At 46.8% G+C, this 25,458-nt stretch overlaps 2 protein-coding genes across 2 annotated transcripts in view; both read left to right on the forward strand.

The window, feature by feature from the left end:
• Positions 1-1,939: 1,939 nt before the first annotated feature.
• LOC123762805 (PWWP domain-containing DNA repair factor 4-like) lies at positions 1,940-3,190 on the forward strand. Its single transcript, XM_045749564.2, has one exon. The coding sequence runs from the start codon at positions 1,940-1,942 to the stop codon at positions 3,188-3,190; it is 1,251 nt and encodes a 416-aa protein (XP_045605520.2).
• A 219-nt stretch (positions 3,191-3,409) lies between these two features.
• Positions 3,410-25,458, forward strand: part of LOC123762720 (protein GPR107) — a 158,114-nt gene continuing 136,065 nt past the window's right edge. Inside the window, exons 1-3 of the mRNA XM_045749433.2 lie at positions 3,410-3,548; positions 17,518-17,628; positions 22,263-22,396. Coding sequence (XP_045605389.2) covers positions 3,459-3,548; positions 17,518-17,628; positions 22,263-22,396 — 335 coding nt within the window. The 5' untranslated portion in view covers positions 3,410-3,458. The remainder of the gene's footprint in view (positions 3,549-17,517; positions 17,629-22,262; positions 22,397-25,458) is intronic.

The raw sequence follows: 25,458 nt of genomic DNA on the forward strand, positions 1-25,458 counted from the left end.
AGAAACACATTGGAGCCTGTCAGTAAGGTAGGATTTGAGGTATTGTAGGGAGTGTCCTCTGACACCATAATGATGTAATTTAAGAAGAAGGTTTTGGTGGTTGACAGTATCGAAAGCTTTACGCTGGTCCACAAATAACCCAACAGGGAACTCATTTCTATCAAGAGCTGTATGAATCGAGTTAAGCATACTAATAAGTGCATCGTTAGTGCTTTTTTTGGGCCTGAAGCCATATTGGCAAGGGCTAAGTATATTGAGTTTGGCTAGATATGAGTAAAGCTGCTTATAGATTAGTTTTTCAAAATTTTTGACAAGTTTGGCAGGATTGATATAGGTCTGTAGTTGTTAACATCTGTGAGATCACCACATTTGTGGACAGGCGTTACTCTCGCTTTTTTTAGAATATCTGGAAAGGTTTGGAGTTCAAGTGACTTGTTGAAGAGCAAAGCAATAGCAGGGGCTAAAGATCTGGAGGCTTTTTTGTAGATTAAAGTTGGTATCTCCTCAAGGGCACCAGACTTGGTTTTAAGGGAAAGGATTATCTCATTGACGTCAGTGGAATTAATAGGCTTTAGGTACAGAGACTGTGGATAGTTACCTGTAAGATAGTCCTTAATGTCAGTACTGGAAGATGGAATATCATTAGCAAGGGATGAACCAATGGAAGAGAAGAACCTATTGAACTCAATAGCAGAATCAGAGGCTGAAAGCTGACCATCGTTATTAGACAGGAGAGTCGGTTTGTTATTTAAAGACTTCTTTGATCCCAATATTTGTGAAATTGTTCTCCAAGTTTGTTTAATGTTGCTCTTTATTTGGGTAAATTTATCTTCGTAGTATTTAGTTTTGGCTCGTCTAATTATCTTAGATAGCAATAATGAGTAATTCTTTGAGAATTCTTTGGAGACAATTCCTAACCTATACTTCTTCTCAAGGTCATGTTTTTTATGAAGCTTGTTTTGTTTTGTTTTGTCATGTTTTTCTATGAAGCTTTTCAAAGTAAACTAAAATATTCAAAATAAATTAGTATGTCACATATGCACGTATTTAATAAGTCAATATTGACTATACGAAAGTGCGAGAACGGGTTGATATAAGCACCATCGGAGAGAGAAAGTGTTGAAAGAATTTTCATTTAGCTTGGGACTATGAAATTTCTTGATTCTAAATTTCCTTAATTTACAAATCTTTCTCTCGCCTTGGTTACCCCCCCCCCCACTCACATTTCATAAACTGTGCCTCTTCTCAAGCTAAACGAAATTTCTTTCATCCTAAACGTGCTTCACACTTTCATCCTCAACCGGGTCACACTCCCATCTATATCCGCCACCAAGATACAGTTATTAAAACAAAACAAAACTAAAATCAGTGCAAAAAGAAGTTAACTCTACCTTCATTTAAAAATTTGACCCAAATATTACAGTACAAAGGTTATCCGAATAACCAAACTCAGTTACGGGGTCCCTATAGCCCGGGCTACATGGATGTAAACAACAGCCCAGGCTACATGGATGTAAACAACAGCCCAGGCTACATGGATGTAAACGACAGCCCGAGCTACATGGCTGTAAACAACAGCCCGGGCTACATGGATGTAAACGACAGCCCGAGCTACATGGCTGTAAACAACAGCCCGGGCTACATGGATGTAAACGACAGCCCGAGCTACATGGCTGTAAACAACAGCCCGGGCTACATGGATGTAAACGACAGCCCGGGCTACATGGATGTAAACAACAGCCCAGGCTACATGGATGTAAACGACAGCCCGGGCTACATGGACGTAAACAACAGCCCGGGCTACATGGCTGTAAACAACAGCCCGGGCTACATGGATGTAAACGACAGCCCGGGCTACATGGATGTAAACAACAGCACAAGTTACATGGATGTAAACAACAGCCCGGGCTATATGGACGTAAACGCCAGCCCGGGCTAAATGGATGTAAACACCAGCCCGGGCTACATGGACTTAAACAACAGCCCGAGGTACATGGACGTAAACACCAGCCCGGGCTACATGGCTGTAAACACCAGCCCGAGCTACATGGACGTAAACACCAGCCCGGGCTACATGGATGTAAACACCAGCCCGGGCTACATGGACTTAAACAACAGCCCGAGGTACATGGACGTAAACACCAGCCCGGGCTACATGGCTGTAAACAACAGCCCGAGCTACATGGACGTAAACACCAACCCGGGCTACATGGACGTAAACACCAGCCCGGGCTACATGGACGTAAACACCAGCCTGGGCTACATGGACGTAAACACCAGCCTGGGCTACATGGACGTAAACAACAGCCCGGGCTACATGGACGTAAACACCAGCCTGGGCTACATGGACGTAAACACCAGCCTGGGCTACATGGACGTAAACAACAGCCCGGGCTACATGGACGTAAACACCAGCCCGGGCTACATGGACGTAAACACCAGCCTGGGCTACATGGACGTAAACACCAGCCTGGGCTACATGGACGTAAACACCAGCCTGGGCTACATGGACGTAAACACCAGCCTGGGCTACATGAACGTAAACACCAGCCTGGGCTACATGGACGTAAACACCAGCCCGGGCTACATGGACGTAAACACCAGCCCGGGCTACATGGACGTAAACACCAGCCTGGGCTACATGGACGTAAACACCAGCCTGGGCTACATGGACGTAAACAACAGCCCGGGCTACATGGACGTAAACACCAGCCTGGGCTACATGGACGTAAACAACAGCCCGGGCTACATGGACGTAAACACCAGCCTGGGCTACATGGACGTAAACACCAGCCCGGGCTACATGGACGTAAACACCAGCCCGGGCTACATGGACGTAAACACCAGCCCGGGCTACATGGACGTAAACACCAGCCTGGGCTACATGGACGTAAACACCAGCCCGGGCTACATGGACGTAAACACCAGCCCGGGCTACATGGACGTAAACACCAGCCCGGGCTACATGGACGTAAACACCAGCCTGGGCTACATGGACGTAAACACCAGCCCGGGCTACATGGACGTAAACACCAGCCCGGGCTACATGGACGTAAACAACAACAACTGGCGTCTCCGTCAATCAGCTGCGACTTGTGTTTATGTCAACACACATTCACAATTGCCGCAATTTTTTTTATATGAATATATTTCCGAAGTAACCTGCAGAGATCAAATATGTTTATATTAATTTGAATATATAAAATGAGGGCAAAATGTGCCAATAATGGTGAGGCCAAATACGTGAGTGTTAAGTGTGGCGATGAGAGCGAGTGTTATAAATAAATATAAAATAATATATAAATGTTTATTTAGGTAAGATACATACATACGAGAGATTTGACAAAGATTGATGGATTTTATAGATAGAGGTAGTACATACAATGCCTAAAGCCACTAATTACGCAAAGCGTTTCGGGCATGTTGAATGTTGTCATGGTTGACGGCTGAGGACAACAATGGAGGCGGTGAAGGTGACGTTGGTGTGTGCTGTGGCCCTGGCCGCCTGGCCCCACGCCGCCGCCCGCAAGCACGAGCTGGAGATCAGGGTGAGAACCTCACACACACACACATTGTTGCTGCCTTGTGAGACAAGAGCTCCCGTCAGCAGGGTGGCACAGCCCAGCACCGAGCCAGCTGTGGGGGGCTTGGCAGCTGCTATGTTATTGCTGTATTTATCACGTGGTGAACAGATGTTCCTGTATTTATCATGCCATGATGAACAGTGACTCTTGTATCATGTGATGGCGAGCAGTCGCTGCTGTAATTTTTCATGTGATTACCAGTTACGCCTGTAATTATCACATGAGTCTCCGTGGTGTAGTGGTAAGACACTCGCCTGGCGTTCCGCGAGCGCTATGTCATGGGTTCGTATCCTGGCCGGGGAGGATTTACTGGGCGCAATTCCTTAACTGTAGCCTCTGTTTAACGCAACAGTAAAATGTGTACTTGGATGAAAAAACGATTCTTCGCGGCAGGGGATCGTATTCCAGGGACCATAGGATTAAGGACTTGCCCGAAACGCTACGCGTACTAGTGGCTCTACAAGAATGTAACAACTCTTGTATATATCTCAAAAAAAAAAAAAAAAAAAAAAAATGAGCAGTTGCTGCTGTATTTATCACGTGATAATAAGCAGTCACTGCTGTATTTATCACGTAATAATAAGCAGTCACTGCTGTATTTATCACGTGATAATAAGCAGTCACTGCTGTATTTATCACGTGATAATAAGCAGTCACTGCTGTATTTATCACGTGATAATAAGCAGTCACTGCTGTATTTATCACGTGATAATAAGCAGTCACTGCTGTATTTATCACGTGATAATAAGCAGTCACTGCTGTATTTATCACGTGATAATAAGCAGTCACTGCTGTATTTATCACGTGATAATAAGCAGTCACTGCTGTATTGATCACGTGATAATAAGCAGTCACTGCTGTATTGATCACGTGATAATAAGCAGTCACTGCTGTATTTATCACGTGATAATAAGCAGTCACTGCTGTATTGATCACGTGATAATAAGCAGTCACTGCTGTATTGATCACGTGATAATAAGCAGTCACTGCTGTATTGATCACGTGATAATAAGCAGTCACTGCTGTATTGATCACGTGATAATAAGCAGTCACTGCTGTATTGATCACGTGATAATAAGCAGTCACTGCTGTATTGATCACGTGATAATAAGCAGTCACTGCTGTATTGATCACGTGATAATAAGCAGTCACTGCTGTATTGATCACGTGATAATAAGCAGTCACTGCTGTATTTATCACGTGATAATAAGCAGTCACTGCTGTATTTATCACGTGATAATAAGCAGTCACTGCTGTATTGATCACGTGATAATAAGCAGTCACTGCTGTATTGATCACGTGATAATAAGCAGTCACTGCTGTATTTATCACGTGATAATAAGCAGTCACTGCTGTATTTATCACGTGATAATAAGCAGTCACTGCTGTATTTATCACGTGATAATAAGCAGTCACTGCTGTATTTATCACGTGATAATAAGCAGTCACTGCTGTATTTATCACGTGATAATAAGCAGTCACTGCTGTATTTATCACGTGATAATAAGCAGTCACTGCTGTATTTATCATGTGATAATAAGCAGTCACTGCTGTATTTATCACGTGATAATAAGCAGTCACTGCTGTATTTATCACGTGATGGGCAATAAATGGCATTTATCATATAATGAGCAGTCAGTGCCGTATTTATTATGTGATACTGGAGAGGGAAGGCAGACACTTGGTGCAAGTAGGGAGGGGAAGGCAGACACTAGGTGCAAGTAGGGAGGGGAAGGCAGACACTTGGTGCAAGTAGGGAGGGGAAGGCAGACACTAGGTGCAAGTAGGGAGGGGAAGGCAGACACTAGGTGCAAGTAGGGAGGGGAAGGCAGACACTAGGTGCAAGTAGGGAGGGGAAGGCAGACACTAGGTGCAAGTAGGGAGGGGAAGGCAGACACTAGGTGCAAGTAGGGAGGGGAAGGCAGACACTAGGTGCAAGTAGGGAGGGGAAGGCAGACACTAGGTGCAAGTAGGGAGGGGAAGGCAGACACTAGGTGCAAGTAGGGAGGGGAAGGCAGACACTTGGTGCAAGTAGGGAGGGGAAGGCAGACACTTGGTGCAAGTAGGGAGGGGAAGGCAGACACTTGGTGCAAGTAGGGAGGGGAAGGCAGACACTTGGTGCAAGTAGGGAGGGGAAGGCAGACACTAGGTGCAAGTAGGGAGGGGAAGGCAGACACTTGGTGCAAGTAGGGAGGGGAAGGCAGACACTTGGTGCAAGTAGGGAGGGGAAGGCAGACACTAGGTGCAAGTAGGGAGGGGAAGGCAGACACTAGGTGCAAGTAGGGAGGGGAAGGCAGACACTAGGTGCAAGTAGGGAGGGGAAGGCAGACACTAGGTGCAAGTAGGGAGGGGAAGGCAGACACTAGGTGCAAGTAGGGAGGGGAAGGCAGACACTAGGTGCAAGTAGGGAGGGGAAGGCAGACACTAGGTGCAAGTAGGGAGGGGAAGGCAGACACTAGGTGCAAGTAGGGAGGGGAAGGCAGACACTTGGTGCAAGTAGGGAGGGGAAGGCAGACACTAGGTGCAAGTAGGGAGGGGAAGGCAGACACTAGGTGCAAGTAGGGAGGGGAAGGCAGACACTAGGTGCAAGTAGGGAGGGGAAGGCAGACACTAGGTGCAAGTAGGGAGGGGAAGGCAGACACTAGGTGCAAGTAGGGAGGGGAAGGCAGACACTAGGTGCAAGTAGGGAGGGGAAGGCAGACACTTGGTACAAGTAGGGAGGGGAAGGCAGACACTTGGTGCAAGTAGGGAGGGGAAGGCAGACACTTGGTGCAAGTAGGGAGGGGAAGGCAGACACTAGGTGCAAGTAGGGAGGGGAAGGCAGACACTAGGTGCAAGTAGGGAGGGGAAGGCAGACACTAGGTGCAAGTAGGGAGGGGAAGGCAGACACTAGGTGCAAGTAGGGAGGGGAAGGCAGACACTAGGTGCAAGTAGGGAGGGGAAGGCAGACACTTGGTGCAAGTAGGGAGGGGAAGGCAGACACTTGGTGCAAGTAGGGAGGGGAAGGCAGACACTAGGTGCAAGTAGGGAGGGGAAGGCAGACACTAGGTGCAAGTAGGGAGGGGAAGGCAGACACTAGGTGCAAGTAGGGAGGGGAAGGCAGACACTAGGTGCAAGTAGGGAGGGGAAGGCAGACACTTGGTGCAAGTAGGGAGGGGAAGGCAGACTGTTGTCTGGTCCTGTATCTATGTTTTGGTATGAATGTTTGTGTGCCTTCATTGTATATTTTGCAAAATTTTACATACGTCTCATTTACTTCCTTGCCTAGCAACAAGTTTGTCCAAGTAAACTCATTAAAGAAATTTCTAAGTTTCCCATAATATCCTCTCTTGAAATTGAGTTCATTAACCACCATGGTGCGCCGAATTTATTGTGAAATTCCCCGGTGCACATGAAATAGTGTTCCCCCCAAAATTCTTTTTTCTTCGTAAAATGATAAATTCCCTTCCCTGAACATGTCTATGTAAAAATAAATACCAAATTCCACTTACTTTGGCCATGGGGACGTAGGACAAGGTGCGCTGTGACGTCATCAGGGCCTAGTCGCCTGTGTGTGACTCGCCCAGACACGGTCGCGCGGGCCATTCAAGCACCGGGTGTTGCCACAAATATATTTTCAATTATTTGTTTTATGTATTTCTAATGCGGTTTTATATGTTTTTTTATCGTGTATGATGCATAGTTTGTGTCCTTTACAATATGTGTACAGGTAGAACGTTGATAATGTTCCATGGAACTGTGATACATGTGTCAGTAATGTGTCCACAATAAATGTTTATTGTCGCAATATTACTTGTTAAAAATTCACTAAAATTACAATATGTACAGTTTCACACACTATTTACACAGTAACACACTGTATTACACACTCAGTACTTCGGAAGTGAGTAATAATCAACGAAGTAGTCCTATGGTACACAGGCTATCTTGAGGTTATCTTCAGATGATTTCGGGGCTTTAGTGTCCCCGCGGCCCGGTCCTCGACCAGGCCTCCACCCCCAGGAAGCAGCCCGTGACAGCTGACTAACTCCCAGGTACCTATTTACTGCTAGGTAACAGGGGCATTCAGGGTGAAAGAAACTTTGCCCATTTGTTTCTGCCTCGTGCGGGAATCGAACCCGCGCCACAGAATTACGAGTCCTGCGCGCTATCCACCAGGGTATGAGGCCCCCTACACAGCGCGACTTCAGCTCTCAGTTCACCAGGTCCAGATAAATTTTCGCTTCCTGTTTCTTCATTCTGTGTGCTTGCAAATAACGCACTCACGTACACCCTTGGCTTTAGTACTTGTAGGTTGTATGTAGCCATGCTTGTAAAGCATAAGGTAGTATTGAAAAGATCATAGGAAAAGATCAATTTGTAAGGTAGTCTTGAAAAGATCGCTTTGTATGGTCCCACACAGGAAGAGATTCAGCTTGCCTCGAAGCGTGTCCGTCAGTCAGAAAGAGATTCAGCTAGCCTCAAAGAGTGTCTGTCAGTTAGGAAGAGATTCAGGTATTCTTGAAAATATCTATGGAAAACACCACCATGGAAGCTGCTAACACTGTTCATCTATGCTACTTGTATCAGATGCATCATCACTGAACGCAGAAAATGATTCATCTATGTATCATCTAAATAAATTGGAGATAGCATAGAATTGCAAGGGTGACGCTTAGAGCTACAACTAGATACGCTCGCTGTATCGTCCTCATAGGTGCTGTATCACTTGCATCCGACTTTCGTGTTAGGTCCTTATTGCGCCTAGCTTCACCAATATTATGACCCTTATGTTCTTCAAACAATAAGGTTTGAATTTCACCGACAGAGCATTATCTTTCAACACCGCATCAGACAGGTGTTTGGGAGCCAGAGGCAGCGTGTGCTACCCATGGTTGCTCAATTCAGTACTAACCCAGCCAGCAGCCCTAGGGCAGTTCTGGGAATTTTTTTCCAAGATGGCTGCCTCTCCCTGGAGGTCCTAAGAGTCCATTTCGTACACAACCAACCTCGTACACTATTTAGAATTGGTACCGAAAAATCAAATAGAGTTTTCTCGGTTGGCGCAGTTTCCCGCCGACCGAGAATACTCGGTTGGCTGCAGTTAACTTGGTTAACTGTTTCAATGTCCCCATTCTCTTCTAGATTATATCGCAAAGCATATTTAATTTCCAACAGGACATGATCACTCTTTCCCAAGAGAGAGAGGAAGGTACTGGATGGCAAATATCTCCTCTTCTTTCCTGGTGAATATTATATTCATTATTGACAGAACATTCCCTTCCCTCATTCTTGTGGCCTGTTTGACTTTTTTTCTGGGGGGAGCCCCGTCGGCTCCCCGGAGCTTTACCGGCTGATATGCTAATGTCAGACTTTGGCATCAGTCATGTGTATGGAGTTCTAGGGCCTACCGGGGACCACGAGCCAGAACCTGGCCCCCTCAGAGAGGCAAGGGGAGCAATGGCCTATAGAAACCCCCGTGTGGTTGGAAGCATTCTATGTCTGCCATCGACCGGGTCAAGCATCCAGAAAGGTAAGCATTCCAAAACAAACCCCTATTCTGGTGAAAATTGCTACCTAAGCCGAACTAGTGAATAGAACTCTTCAACAGAAAACAAGGAAACTAGTATGACGTCATACGTCACCGCGCCGCTGTCTGCGCAGCTCCCCCCTCCCCGGGAAGGGGAAGGGGGAGCCCCAGACCTCCCACACCGGCTATCCACCCATCAGTTCTTCGGCTGATGCTATAGGCAATGGTTATGTGCTCCGGCTCCAGTGGTTGTTTCACCACTGTACCTAGAGTGTGGTGTCTGTTTTCTAGGTGGTGCATGAGCCGGGAGTGATTCTTCAGTACTCGGGCTGCATGCGCCTAGGGTTCCCTTCCCTAGGTGCCCTGTAAGTACTGCCCTTGGGGCTTGGGGCCACCTTCCACAAGTTCCTTGGGTCCTGCCCCTGCTTGGCCGTTTACTGCTTGGTTTTCGGCCGCTCTTTGTGTGCTCGGGTGTTCTGTCTCCCTTGTTCGCCTTAGAGTAAGGGGCAGTGTTTGCACTGGTGGGGCGCGGGGTACTGTGCAGCTTGTCTTTACCAATCATAGCGGCCGGCTCTGTTCCGCTTGGGTACGCTGTCCTCTTGCGGGGTTTTCTTTTTCTTTTGTTTATATACCTGGTGGGGGGGTCTGCCTTCGTTCTTGCCCCTTGTGTCCCTTGTGTTCTGAGTATTTCTGGTGGTACCCCCTGCTAGGTCCCCGTGAGTGTACACGTCCCGGGGGTTCAGCTCTTAGAGAGTTGTTTGGTAGCTTGGGTGCCGGTTAGCAGTACCCTGCCTGGGATTACCTGAGTGCGAGTCCTCTTAAAGTAAACGCTCGGGACCCTGGGAAACCCCTGGGGGCGCGCGGGTCCGATGGATGTGACCCCAGAGCCCCCCCCTCGCTTCCAGCGAGTTTGAGGGTTGCTCTCACCTTTTGTCTCTGGGTGACTCTCTGTTTTGCCTCCGTCTGCTGCCTGTGGGGTCGGTGACACCTTCGACCCGGTGTCCTGCGAGTTTGGTTGCTCGTTGTGGCTCGGTTACCCAGTTGTGCTAACAAAGCGGGTGCGGGCAGCAGGGGCGTTGCACTTGAGCCTTGGTGGTGGCAACGTTCTCGTGGTTTCCTCCCCGGGAGCCCCGGGGCTGCCCCGTTGTAGTTCGTTTTGGGACTTGGGGGTGTTGGTTGCTTCGGTTCCATCCACGCCCCCTTGTCTTTCCCCTGGTTCACCCTTCCTGCCTGCATCCGGTTCCTTACCGTCTGTAGGTTCAGGGCGGGGTGTTTGGTGGTGTTGAGACTCGGGCAGTCTCGGGGAATTCCCCTTCCGGGGTAGTGACGGGGGCATTTGGGCCTGTTCCTCCAGCCGTGTTGTATGAGTCTGCCAGTGGGCTCCCTTCCTTAGTGTTTTCACGGCTGCCCCGGTTTTCTGGTACGGCCGGGGCTTTGGGGGAACGGCTCGGCCCCGGGGCCTGTCGTGTAGGTTCCCGGGGCTGGGGAGGGGCTGACTTGGGGGGGCCTTGGCCCCGTTAGACCCCGTGGGGGTTTTATCCCCCTCTAGGCGGGGCTTGTGGTTACGCGGAGTGGGGTCTTTCCTCCCCACTCGCCGTACGTGCTGTTGGACGTCGGCCCCTCCCCGGGCTCGGTTCCTTGGCCTTTGAGTCGGTTGGTTCCGTCCTGTGGGTGGATGTTTCCTCCCCCGCTTTTTGGGACGGTGTTTTTGTCATGTTTCCCCGTTCGATGGGGTTCTGCGTGACTTCTGATCTCGGGTGCGCCTGCGCCTTCGTGTGCCTTCGGGACTAGTGTTGGCTTCTGTGTTCTCGAGGGTACGGGAAGGTTTTTCGCTACTTCCCGCATTATTGGAACGTCCGTCGGCTCCTAGTACTTGTCGCCCTGTTGGGCTACTTGTCGCCCTGTTGGGCTACTTGTCGCCCTGTTGGGCTACTTGTCGCCCTGTTGGGCTACTTGTCGCCCGGTTGGGCTACTTGTCGCCCGGTTGGGCTACTTGTCGCCCGGTTGGGCTACTTGTCGCCCGTTTGGGTTCCTTTTTTTTTGGGGCTCTTTGCTTCTTTGGCCGGTTTTATTGTTCCTGCTTCCTCTTTTGGCTCCTTTTCTCGTGCAATAGTCCTGGCTGGCGCCTTCCCGCAGGGAGGGTGTGCGGTTCGGCCAGCGTGTTATGCGCATGCGCCGTGGAGTTTGTTTTGGTCTGGGCGGTGGTTCAGTGCTGGGGTTTTGCGCCCTTTTTTGCTACAGTGCTTCGCCTCTCGTTCTTCTCCCTGGCTGCGGTATGTGCCCCTTCGCGCCGGGGGTGTCCTGGTTCCCAGTTGTGGGGAGGACACCGCGGTTTTCCCTGTGTCATGGGTGTGGACCGCCTCCTTCGCCTCTCCCTGTTCTCCTGCGGGTCCGGCAGGGTCCGGCTCTGGCGTCTTCACCTGGCGGTGCTCCCAAGTTCTTCTGGGCACGGTTGAGTCGTGTCAAGTTCGAGCCACCATTCGCCAGGTGAGTTTCTGCGGTCTGGAGTCTTTTGGCCGGGCGCTGGATGCGGCGGTGTTTATATATCTGTCTTTATTTAGGTATATTTTTGTACGACTGAGACCGTTCGCACACCAGTGACTGTCCCTTTATCACCCCTTCCTGTCCCCCTCATGTGCATGTCCAACCCATGCTGGAGTCATTCAGGGGACCCTCCTTTTTTAATGTTGTGAGGTGTGGGGGTTGTAGGGTTGGTTCTGTACTCACCTGGTGAGGCTCCTGGCTGTGCTTGCAGGATTTGAGCTCTGACTCTTGGGTCCCGCCTATCTGGTAGAACTTGCGGGATAGTACCAGTGGAGTGCAGTGGTGCTATTGGCACTTTTGGGGAACACTGTATTACCATCAGTGGTCTGTGCTTGTTACACGACCTACTTGCGAGCATAAGCCTTCTTGCTGGTTCGTCCGTGGACTTCCAGGGCGCACTGGCCTGTTTTCGTATGGCAGTTCCGGCCCGTCCTGGTTGTGGGGGTATGTGGGCCGGTGGACTGCTCCTAGCAGCTGCCTGGTGGGCCATCCTCTGGCCGGTCTGGCCTGACCTTGGGCCGGGCTTGAGGTGTAAAAGAGCTCCCAGTACCTCATCCAGCAGGTATCGAGCGGGGTTTCTCCGCCGTCGGTCGCCTGGTGCAGGTTTCTGGGCCTGCAGGGTTTTGTCGTGTCTCCGTTGGCCCTGTCTGGGGTCTGCCTGCTCCGTTCTCTGCCTTTGCAGAGGGGAGTTGCTATTTACATGTTGCATGTTGCAGTGTCAGGTATCGAGCGGGGTTTCTCCGCCGTCGGTCGCCTGGTGCAGGTTTCTGGGCCTGCAGGGTTTTGTCGTGTCTCCGTTGGCCCTGTCTGGGGTCTGCCTGCTCCGTTCTCTGCCTTTGCAGAGGGGAGTTGCTATTTACATGTTGCATGTTGCAGTGTCAGGTATCGAGCGGGGTTTCTCCGCCGTCGGTCGCCTGGTGCAGGTTTCTGGGCCTGCAGGGTTTTGTCGTGTCTCCGTTGGCCCTGTCTGGGGTCTGCCTGCTCCGTTCTCTGCCTTTGCAGAGGGGAGTTGCTATTTACATGTTGCATGTTGCAGTGGTGCCTGTTGCTGCTGCTGCACGTGTGCATTGGTACCGTGTTTGACGGTGGCGTGTCCTTGTTCCTGTGTCCGGTTGTGGAGTGGCACTTTGCTGCCGTTTTGTGCCTGGGGATTGCGTGGGGTTTTTGTCCCTGCCTGATTGTCCACCCCTGGTTGTTCTCCTGTTTTTTTTTTTTTTTTTTTTTTTTTTTGTGCTTCTGCTCTTTCTTCCTGCCTCCTCTGCAGCAGGGATGTTCTGCGAGTGTTCTTAGGCGTTGGTCAGCCTGTGTCCTGTGATGTGCTTCTTTGTCTCGGTCTGTTGCAGTTGTTCGTGCCCCTTGGTTCGGGTCCTGTTCTGGCGGCGACCCTTCCGCCTTCTTTGGTTTTCCTAGCTTGCCCTGCCGGTTGTTGTTGTTTTTTTTGTTTTTGGGGGGGTTCTTGCGATGTCTCGCGTCGGACCCGTCGTTTCTGAACTCCTGGCGGGCTTGCATGCTTCGGGGAGTTTTTCTGTTCGGCAGACGTTCCATCTCCTTGTGCCGCCTGGGTTTCGGTGGTCGCGCCCGAGATCTTCTCGCGGCTCCGCCTTTTTCCTGGGCTCGGGGGGGCCTTGTCGGGGCTGCTTATGTTCTGCCTCGTGGTCTCGCCTCCGGTTGGTGGTCGGGTGGCTTCGTGGTAGGTGTCCCACCTGCGTGCTTCTCTTGGCGGCAGTATGGGGTATTTTGGCGGTCCTTCCTTTTCCTGTCCCTTCTTAGGTGGTTCCTCTTGTTAGCTTGGTTTACTCTCGGCTTGGTTTTCTAGTGGGGGTTGGGGGCCGTCGTCTTGCCACATACTGTCGCCTCTTTTCGTGCGGCGCAGGCGGAGCCGCTTCAGCTTACTTTCGGTCTTGGTGTTGCTTCTGCACCGTTAGTCAGCTGTCTTGTGCGTCATTTCACCTCCGGCCTGTTCGTGCGCCGCTTGCACCATCCTGGTCTCTGGTCAGCGTGCTCTGTCTTCTCCTCGGTTGGTAGTGCCCCTTCGGTTCCGGTGTGTTTTTTCGTCGGCTCTTTCCTTTGGGCCTTTGCCTCTGGGGGTCGGTTCGCTGAGTTTTCTTGCTCCTTCGGTCTTAGCGTTTTGGTTGTTTGATGGCAGCAGTCTCCATCTTTTCTGGCGCGGGGTGGGGCTGCTGCATTCTGGAGGGGTCCAGGGTTTGTTGGTGCTTCGTTGGTCGGGCCGGGGGTGTGTCGTTTTTGTGTTCAGTGGCGGCCCTCCGCTGTTGTTTGCGTGCCACGGCGTTTGGGTCCGGAGCGCGTTTTGCGTTGATCCGGTTCTGTTCTTCCCGGTTCGTGGGTGATGGTGTCCCGGGTGGTCAGCCGTGTTCTTGCGGCTAAGCTGCCTGTGTTCTTCCCTCATGCCTGTGGCGTTCGTGGCTTCGCTGCTCTCGCTGCCGTTTGGGCGACGTGGCCTTGCAGTCTTTCGGGCATGGATTTTTGGTGTTCGTGCAGGGGCCTTGCTGCTCGTGGTTCTCGTGTTGTTCCCGGGATTTTCGGGGCTGTGGCGCCTTGGGTTGGCGTTTGCTGCCGGTTGTCTCGCCTCCTTGGGGGGTGCGTGGTGTCCGCCTCCCGGTTTTGTCCCTTTGACCTTCCTCTGTGGGTAGTTAGCTCCGGGGAGCCGACGGGGCTCCCCCCAGAAAACCAGCGTTGAATGTAATGAAACGCCATTTTCTGGGTGAGACCCGGAGGCTCCCCGGCAACCCTCCCTCCCTCCGGTCGGCGTTTTTCGCGTGTTTTGACATCCAGCCTCAGAACTGATGGGTGGATAGCCGGCGTGGGAGGTCTGGGGCTACCCCTTCCCCCTCCCGGGGAGGGGGGAGCTGCGCAGACAGCGGCGCGGTGACGTATGACGTCATACTAGTTTCCTTGTTTTCTGTTGAAGAGTTCTATTCACTAGTTCGGCTTAGGTAGCAATTTTCACCAGAATAGGGGTTTGTTTTGGAATGCTTACCTTTCTGGATGCTTGACCCGGTCGATGGCAGACATAGAATGCTTCCAACCACACGGGGGTTTCTATAGGCCATTGCTCCCCTTGCCTCTCTGAGGGGGCCAGGTTCTGGCTCGTGGTCCCCGGTAGGCCCTAGAACTCCATACACATGACTGATGCCAAAGTCTGACATTAGCATATCAGCCGGTAAAGCTCCGGGGAGCCTCCGGGTCTCACCCAGAAAATGGCGTTTCATTACATTCAACGCTGTTTTTTTTTTTTTTTTTTTTTTTTTTTTTTTTTTTTTTTTTTTTTTTTTTTTGCAGGGATATTCTGCCGTGGCCCTAAGCCTCTGGCTGGCCCTACTAAGTGTTGCTTGTTTCTAGTTTTACTTGGGCGGAGTATGAGTATTTATGACTCGTATGGTCACTTCAGTAAGATTTTGCCATATGTGTCTAACAACTTCTTCTGCTCTGTTGAATCCAAGTTGAAATCTTAATGGGTGTGTAACTGTGCACTGTGTTAGATAATGTTCTAGTGGTCTGTCGGGCATTTCTCCACAGTGCTGACATTTTGATGTGTTGATACATGAATGTCTCCAGAATGAGGTTTACAAATCTGCCTGTCTAAATGTCCTCCGTTCTTGCTTTGCATGCCTCCCAGTCTATTGCTTTCAAGTTGAAGTCTCCCAGTGAAGTGTGTGGTGCCTTCTGTGTTGCTCTGACTTCAGTATCCTGTTTGGTGGGATTTTACCTTAGTGGCTGTTCTTGTGCAGTGTGAGCCAGGAGTTAAGAGAGCTTGAGGCTGCATGTGCTCAGGAGACTCCCCCCTGGGTTCTCCTTTAGTGCTACCGTTGCACTGCCAGGGTTATCTCTCCTGGATTGTTCGGGGATCACCCTTTTTAGAAGACATTACTGTCATATTTGAAATTATCCAGGCATAGGCTTTTGTCCTATTATAATCCGGATAAGGTTTAATGTGCCATTGACATTATTAGGTGCTACTTAGTGTCTTCATTCTGTATTTCTCTATGTGATTGCTCTCTGGCCATTGAATTTTCTGAAATTCAAAAAATTGGAAAAACACAGTAAATTATTCATCTTGTCTATATCTAGTTTGAACTAAGAGTGGCCTTGGTATCTGACAGTGTGTTTTGGGTGTAAGTGTGACTTGACTGCAAGAAGAGGGTATTAAGGGGGCGATAGTTAGGGTTCATAAAAGTTGTTCTAGTGCAATGAAAATTTATTGACGTGTTACACGTGAAGAGCGCTGCAAGTGGTCCAAGTTTCAGCATCGCAGCCTAAATAGAGAGGGAGAAAAAAAAAAAAAACTTTTTTTAACCATTTTTTTACATGTTTTAAAGTTGATATAACAAATACAAATATCAACTGATATTATTTCTATGATACTCAGCTATCACAATACTATATAATAAAGGTTGTCTAGTGGCATTATTATCCCAAACCTATTTAGTGCAATAATACAAATTTTCAAAGTTCACCCAAAAAATTATGCAACAAAATGATGTTTATAAATATATATAAAATCAATAAATGATCCTAGGGGAAAAATATAACTTGAGTTTTTAGAGGCACAGACTCTACATATAATGTGCAAGTTCCATGTAAATTGAATAATAAATAAAAAAGTTATTCAACCATATAGTTGCAAATTAGTTACCTGTAAAAAATGAAGGTCAAAGTTCAGCCACCTTTGGCTGAGGTTGATGAACTACCAATTTCAATCAAAATTACCACCCTTGTAGATTGGCATTCCTTCAGTAAGGTGTGTAAGTTCCATGAAGATCGCCTGATAAAAAAAAAAAAAAAAAATTATTAAAAAAAAAAAATAAAAAAAAAAAATAAAAAAAAATAAAAAAAAAGACAGCAGCTTTATATTTACAATTATTTATGATATAGTATCAAGATATAAAACATAATACATACTAACCTAATATAATTGGTCTGAAATATGCAACATCTTGCAACATCAAGAGGGAGAACGTCTTGAGTTGCAGGTCTAAGATCTTGAGTGGCAGGTGCCGCAGGTGGTGTGGCAGGTGCCGCAGGTGGTGTGGCAGGTGCAGCAGGAGGTGTGGCAGGTGCCACAGAGGTGTGGCAGGTGCCACAGGAGGTGTGGGTGCCTGGGTGTGAGGCGAGGTAGTGTGTTGTGGGGGCGGGAGGCTGCCCTCTCTCTTCACTCAAGGGAACTCTTGTTTTGCCTCAGTGTGGCTTTACGCTCCTTCTTTACTTGGCTAACGCGTAGAGCTCTTGCCTTTAGAGCTTTCTTCTTGTCCGATACTATATCCATTGTGCAGTATATGCAAGAAAATACGATCTGTGCGAGCGCGTCAGGCATGCGACCGCCGGCACAGACACTGAGAGGGTGACTAAGCCAGAGTAATCGGATTATAGCCCCTCCCTCTCACAGAAGACAGTTGCCAGCGAGTGTGTTTATAATTTGTATATGCATAACAAGATATTCTCCACTCTATTGCGAAATACTAGACGCTTACAACGTATGACGCATCACCCTACGGCGCACCCGAGCCGCGAGGACCAGATTTCGGGCAATTGCGGCTGGAAAATTTGCTCTAATTACGTTATTTATTATCATAACATTAAACGGTTTGCACCACGGTGTTGCCAGAACGTTGTAGTATTTTTATAAATTTTTCGTGTTTGGCCGAATTTTTTCGGCCAAACAATTATAACGCCACCTTAAGGCGATGGCACCCCTAAAGTTTCATGTAAGTTAAGTAAGAATACTTTGCATATGGCACACTTGTTACAGATAAAACAAATAAATAAATTGTAATTTTAAACACATTTGTTGATAAAGGATAACTTGATTTCTATTAATATGCAGTATTAAGAGTAGCATTTAACAGATGTATTTTTTTGCAGAATGATGACAGGCGATATTTCCCTATTAGTACCTTTGGTTTCTTCCGCGATGGATACCTGGATGTTGAGGTGACCAAGTTCAAGATCACACCAAAGGATGCTGATAAAGAGGTAAATCATAATCATAATCCCATGGATACTAAATTTCTCAATTTCATGGAGTGAAGAGGCATCAGTTTGGAGGATAAATGAGAGCCAAAATAGGGACAAAAAGTTAGATGCAGTACTGTACGTACTTAAAAAGGTACAGTATATTATATGTACCATATATTCATAATTTTCTGGGGAGAGCCCCTTGTGGCTCCCTGAAACTACTATCTCAGATAGTGTGTCATACTAGTAGGTCTCATCAGTCATGAAGTTCTATGACCTACCAGGGACCAAGAGCCAGAACCTGGGCCCCTTCATAGGTGCACTTCTTTGTTCCGTGTGCTTAGCAAACAATGCACTTGTTTATACCCTTTGCTTTAGTTTGTGTTGCTGTATGTAGTTTGCACTCCAATCTTGTGGAGTGCAAATTGGTCTTTAGCAGGCAGTTTATTGGGAGTTATACAGTTGTGGCATTGTTGGCCCATGAACAACCTGTTATAACATTGTCTTCCTGGCAGTACTTGACGAGTAATTGTGACAAGAAAGCATGACTAAAATCACAAATTGGTAGTTTCTTGCCTGATTTCACCCAATACATGTTGTAACTGTAACGTACGACTATGTTAATTAGTTATGCCATTAAGATGATGAGATAATGGAGCGAGTATAAGTTTACTCGTTACAGGGCTCCCCTGCCAGGGAATGGAAGAAAAGTAATATAACAAAAAATAAGAGGCTACTGTTCCCTGGGTCACTGTGGAACATGTAGTCCGGTATCAAAAGATGCAGACAGTGTGTGGACAAGCTCGGTGTAGCAGGAGAGAAGAATGTGCATGATTGTTGCATCCTTGGGTCGCTGGTGGAGCATTTAGATCCGGGGCGGATGGGCTCGGCCACCAGGACAATAGGAGGTAATGTAGGCACGTAGTTAGGACAACGAGGGAATCACTGCTAGAGCTGAATTGTCCTGGAGGCGACGCAGAGTCGGAAATGCAAGCTGTAAGTCCTGTACTGCGCACTGTGCTTGAGTCGGCAGAGTATCAGAATGCAGTGAACGTGTAGATGAATCTGATGAAAGAGCAGCTGTCGTGGGAGTCCCTGTAGAACAAGCAGTGCCCTGGCAGTGACGAAGAGGTGGCAGGACAGACTGTAGATCCCACATGATGTAGTTGCTGATGAAACTGTCAGATGAGTAAGTAACGCTCGCGGTGCAGCAAGCTGTAGTTGATGAAAATGCCGAGACGATCGCGGTGAAAATCATAGCTGTGGCGAGGGTGTTGGCAGCGTTCCGTGACAGGTGGCAGCGGTCCACAGCAAGCAACAGCAGGAGTGAAGGTCCAGTGAGAATCCATGTTGTAGTCAGTCGTGGCTGGGTATCGTCGAAACTCTCTGGGGTCGTCAATGTAACATACGATTATGTTAATTAGTTCTGCCATTAACCCTTTAACTGCGCAACACACCTGCAGGCCCAGGCTTCGGGTACGCAACGCGCCTCCGGGTGTTTTTATTTTTCACGTTCCATTCAAAACTCCAGCGGCTACATGGGGTTCACGTCAGCTTCCTCAGGGCTCTTGTAAACAGACGCCATCTTAAAAAAAAATCATGTCCACATTCCCGGGTGTGAGAGCCTCAGTAGTGAGTGAGCAACCAAGGCTGGTGCTCGCAGCATGAACGCACAGCACTGCTGTTCAGCGTGTGACCACAGCATCGCCTAATATTGTCAAAATATATATATAATCTGTTTTATTTAGATGTTTCAGATTCAGATGTTTATTCAGGTAAGGTATATACATACAAGTGATGTTACATTAATGGATTGATATATAGATAGAGCTAGTACATACAATGCCTAAAGCCACTATTACGCAATGCGTTTCGGGCAAGATTTAGTCATGATAGTATTATAGAAGAGCCCGAGTGTGATAATGACTGGGTACAATGTTCAAATATCAGTGATTCAATGCTGTTCACGATGTTCACAGCACTAGCAACAGCACCACAGCATTATTTCGTCCATCTAGGAATCTTCAAACGACTTTGTAGGTTCCTTTTCAAAGTAAACTTGTGGTCAATTATTCATTTACAGGTATTAGTGACCAGGATTGTGGTTATAATTAGCGTTGTGCGTAGGAAGGAGGAATTTTGGTGAGGGAGGGAGGAAGGGAGAGAATTGAGGTAGCCTCACTGTGTGGCAGTAACTCTTGTTTTGCTCACCATACTAGCTTCGTAGGTTCGCTATGGGGAACACACATGTACATGGGTATATACAGTGTGTGTGAATAGTGTAATAACAGCACCAGGAGTATGTTGTGAGGAGCTATTTTGGTGAGGGAGGTGACGTTGTAATCGTGGCGTCGTCTGCTGTGTGATTTGTCATGCAGTGTATGGTGGCCACTGTACTGTTTGGACACAATACCTGGCTTACTTGCATAGTTCTGGTAAATAAAACATGTAGATAGGTCTATATAACATGTGTAAATAGTGTAATAAATACAATAACAGTATGGTGGGAGGAGCAATGTTGGCGAGTAAGATGTTAGAGTGAGAGAGGGCTGGCTGGGTGTGGCTGCTCACACTCAGCGGTGTTCTGAATGTGTTGATGGTGAATGTATTTAGTGTGTGACAGTGAAATAAATAGATTGTATATACAGTACTGTATAGATAAATTAGCATGATACATGGTAAATATGTGTGCAACATATGTGTACACAAGTGTCATGCACGTAACACAGTGTCCTTCGGACAGTACGGATGTTTTACTGCCATAATATAGTGTACGTGTTCATTATACATAGGATTAGCATGTAAAAACAAATAAAATGTATTAGGAACTGTGCGCAAGGTACTGTGCGCTGTGTGTACAAGGACTAGACCCGTCCCCTCGCACTGGAGTTGTTGTTCCAATAACATAAATAATTTCTCAAATAGCAGATGTCTATCATATTACAGTATATTTTCGGTTTTATTTAGTTTAGTTTAGTTTAATTAAGATAATAAAATGGTATTCAAACACTGGTTTTAGAAATGATTTATTAATCTGAAACTTTCGAAGTCATGAGTGACGAGTGAGGACTATGACGACACAGACGAAGGAAAGCCAAGTGAGGTTTACAGTACAGTACAGTATTCCCTTATCTGTCCACCTTCACTAATCTTGTTTCATCACAGAAAATGTCTATATGGAGATTTTACCACATGTAGCTAGCTAATCACGCTTCAGCCTTTAAATTAATTTACAAAGATACGTGTGTCACAAATCAGTGAACGAAAATCATGGAAACTCAGTTGTTCACTTGTGTGGACCACTTTGGCTGGTGTTTGGTTAATATGGTTCACTTGTGTGGTCCACTTGTGTGATCCATCTTGTCATATTAAGGAATTATTATTTGTAACCTGTGATGGAATGGGAAAAATTTCTCACCACTCTGTGAACTCTGTCCCAACATCGTAAGCTTGTGGACCACTTGTGCGGTCCACTTGTGTGGACCACTTGTGCGGTCCACTTGTGTGATCGAACTTGTTATATGAGGGAATTATTAATTGTAATCTGTGATAGAATGGGAAAGTTTTCCACCAGTCTGTGAACTCTGTCTTGACATAGTAGCAAATCTGAACATCCCCCACTTTGGCGAACCATTGTTCAGTCAAACCGGGTGAGTAAATCCGGCCAAAAAAGGGTGTGAACTAGCCGGAGATTTGTTGAATTGGGGTAAGTTGAATCGAGGTTGTACTGTACAGTTTTAAAGTGCGCTTGTCACTAGGTGGGATAAACTGGTAAACTGAGAGTGCCTCACCCTGCAGCCTGCCTTGTGGCCAGCAGAACAGAACCACGCACTTGTCGACCCCATACATGTATCAACAAACTTGACAACCGAGGTAAACCTCGAATACCGAGTCAAAATTTACGAGGAAATTGACCTTGTATACCAAAGAATTTGTAAAGAGGGGCAATCATAAACCAAGGTTCCACTGTAGTTTGCTTCAAGCTGAGGACACACTGTAACTTTAAATGTAAAGTGTTTATAGGCCATCGCTCCCTGCACCTCTGAGGTGGGCCAGGTTCTGGCTCACGGTCCCCGGTGGGCAACTAGAACTTAGCGACTGATGACACCTAGTAGTATGGCATTGATCAGTATATGATGGCTTCAGGGAGCCTCCGGGGCTCGTAAAAAATTGCCATTTCATTTCATTCAACACTGTTTATTTATTTATTTTTAATGTTTGCGGTCATGTGTTCTGTTGCTGACATACTGTACAGTACTGTCACAGCTAGTGATCCCAAACTACTGTTTTGACATCCTGGGAATTTGGGCAAACATAGGGATTTGGGGTGAAAAGATTTTTTCTAGACACTTAGATGCAAAATTTTGCCTAATGCAGTGGGAGCAGAATCCAGCAATGCTCTTAATTTAACACTTAAGTTAACACTCTTAACTCTTAACACTGAGCCAATGTGTTGAGCAGAGTTACTCCTCTCCCAAATAAAGCATACTACTGTATATAGAGAATGGAAAAATAAGTTACATATACCCTAATTTTCTTCTTTGCTAAGCCTAAGTTTTGCACTATTGCAATGCTAAAATGCATTGCAATAATTATTATTGCATTATAATTAGTCAATATTCGTTCACATTTTCTTTTATTTGTGTTTACAGTTTGGATTCATCCTGGAGAAAACGGCCAATCCCTACACAGAAAACCGGCCGGATAAGTGTCAGTTGCAGAATTTTCGACCCAATGACACCTTGGTGCAGCATGTCTTCTTCATTTTTGATCTGAAAAATAATCAGTAAGTTAATTCAGCTATGTCCCTCTGCTAAAATTAAAGATGGAATTAAATTTGTTGGTAATACCCAAAGGTTATCTTATCTTGAGATTATCTTGAGATGATTTTGGGGCTTTTTAGTGTCCCCGCGGCCCGGTCCTTGACCAGGCCTCCACCCCCAGGAAGCAGCCCGTGACAGCTGACTAACACCCAGGTACCTATTTTACTGCTAGGTAACAGGGGCATAGGGTGAAAGAAACTCTGCCCATTGTTTCTCGCCGGCGCCTGGGATCGAACCCAGGACCACAAGATCACAAGTCCAGCGTGCTGTCCGCTCGGCCGACCGGCACCCATACCTAAGGTACGGCTCGGCCGACCGGCACCCATACCTAAGGTACGGCTCGGCCGACCGGCACCCATACCTAAGGTACCGCTCGGCCGACCGGCACCCATACCTAAGGTACCGCTCGGCCGACCGGCACCCATACCTAAGGTACGGCTCGGCCGACCGGCACCCATACCTAAGGTACCGCTCGGCCGACCGGCACCCATACCTAAGGTACCGCTCGGCCGACCGGCACCCATACCTAAGGTACGGCTCGGCCGACCGGCACCCATACGGCAAGGTACCTAACTAATTTCCTAGTTTTTAATCCTCATTTGGAATACTATATGATTTTATCATATTTATTTTGTTCTTCTTTCCTTCAAGTCTGTACAGTAACTTGTGGATGATTTATCATACTGACTCAAAACTTACATATAATCATAACATATGTACTTACTTACATATAATCATAAAATTTATTTTACTTCTTGCTATTTGGAAACATAGGCCACTGGACTCTGTTTATATTAATTAACACTCGCAGCTCCAGCAAATGGAAAAAAACTTTCCCCTTGTGCGCTCGGCGTTTCGGGTGATCGAGCGGCAACATTTAAAAGTGTATACTCATGTCACTGTCCTGACGTTAATTTTCAATGTACGTATTACATTTTTGTACCAATGTGTTCACAATAGAATGTTCTAGAAGAACATAAGTATAAAATGTCACCAAAACATAAGTTAGATCAGCACCAAATAAAAAACTTCGTCAATCACTAGCTGTGAGCGCCAGACAGCAACGAAATGTTTCTACTATCTTCAGGGTTGTCAACTCCACACTTGTCCTACAGGGTTAATTTTGGTATCACTGAAATCGCAATAAAATTCTCTACACGGACATATGCATATAAATATAGAATCAATATTGCAATCCACCCACAAGAGTGTGGGAAGTGGCCGAAGTGTTACCCGCGGCGGCATATCGGCGAAACCGGCATTGAAAAGTTTATATTCAATTCACTGTCCTGACATTATTTTTCGATGTACGTATTTCATTTTTGTACCAATGTGTTCGCAATAGAATGTTCTAGAAGAACATAAGTATAAAATATCACATAAGGATGCGTTCGACTTGCAACAAATAAAAAAACTATGTCGATTATACTCGTTATGTCAATAATACAATTGTTTTACCATGATGATTTCACTGCCATGCCGTTCTCCCTAAATAAGATCTTCGTCTATTAGAGAAAATGTAAATTTCACGGCGAACATTTGTAAACTATCCCAAAGTAGATCGGATAGAAATAGGAATTTATACAAATATTTTTTCTCGAGACTCCAGCCGGTGTCACCCATGCGGAAACAATAGAAAACTTGGTGACGCTGTCCGGCGCCACCCCTGGGCGAAAGTGTTAATAAAATATTTGAACTTGATCGGGATAATCCTGTAGAGTTTTATCACGAGTGATAAACGCTGCAATAAATGCTGCCTGAAACTGCTGCACGTACTAGTGGCTTTACAAGATTGAAAATACAATGCTATGTATCCTTCACAAACCCAATGTACCTTCTTGTATATAAATAAATAAAATAAATAAATAAATAGATGACAAACTCTGTTTATATTAATAAAATATTTGAACTTGATCGGGATAAGTCACCATTATAGATTTGATTGACATAAATTAGTAGACAAAAATGTGTGTTCTTAATTTGTATAAATGGTTCAACACTGCTTGTACTTGCACTCAATTTTTCACCAACAATTTTCCTCTTCACAATATTATGTCTCACTTCAATCCTTGAAATCCAACCATCACTTGCCATGAGATTCTGTATTCCTAGGCTGACTGCAAACTTACTTGCAGCATTTCTTACTTCTGCACTGCGAATTGTCACACCTGCTGAGCGGTGCTGTGCAAAACACTTGTACACAGCCTTATCCAACTGTACATTGTGTGCAGGCTACAAAGGTTTTCTAGTTGCACCCTCCCTCCCTCTCACTGGTTGCCCCAAGTGGACCCATCTTTCATGTATTTATTTATGTGTTTCCTTGTATCAAAGACAGTGCTAGCGATTATACTGTACCAAAATCCTTTGCAACACTCGCAAGCAACTGGCCAGTTTCAGAGAGTTCAATTACACGTAACTTACCTCTAATTGTTAACACAACCTTTGTGTTTACAGCTCCAGGATGATTGCTGCTGCTACCAGTTGTAGTCTTGGCAACAAAGTATCAGTTACTATGAAAATAAAAAAGTTATTTAAGAAATATTTTCACTAATGGCGCAGCACTATGGCACAATGTGAAGGGCGAGGGCACATGGCTTGTTTAGCCTGACCAAATCTGGATGGGTCCACTTGGTACAGGCAGGCACATTACGTAGGCCACCAGGCAGAAAAAGAATTCCCCCATATTTTAATTAATAGGGAGCTACAGTCTTCAGCCTATACACACAGTTTTTTTAAGAAATTTGTATATGTTATAATAATATTAGATGTAATATTTAATTTTTACTGTAATGAATTGTTTTAATATAGTTTTTGATGATACAATATTCATAGGCTCCGCAACATGGGAGCCGGTCGGCCAAGCGGACAGCACGCTGAACTTGTGATCCTGTGGTCCTAGGTTTGATCCCAGGCGCCGGCGAGAAACATTGGGCAGAGTTTCTTTCACCCTATGCCCCTGTTACCTAGCAGTAAAATAGGTACCTGGGTGTTAGTCAGCTGTCACGGGCTGCTTCCTGGGGGTGGA

The sequence above is a fragment of the Procambarus clarkii genome, chromosome 27, assembly GCF_040958095.1.
Source record: "Procambarus clarkii isolate CNS0578487 chromosome 27, FALCON_Pclarkii_2.0, whole genome shotgun sequence".
Lineage (NCBI taxonomy): Eukaryota > Metazoa > Arthropoda > Malacostraca > Decapoda > Cambaridae > Procambarus > Procambarus clarkii.

Bases quoted from the DNA above. Each gene is read 5' to 3' on its own strand.
- LOC123762805 (XM_045749564.2), top strand. From the start codon at position 1,940: ATGGATGTAAACACCAGCCCGGGCTACATGGACTTAAACAACAGCCCG.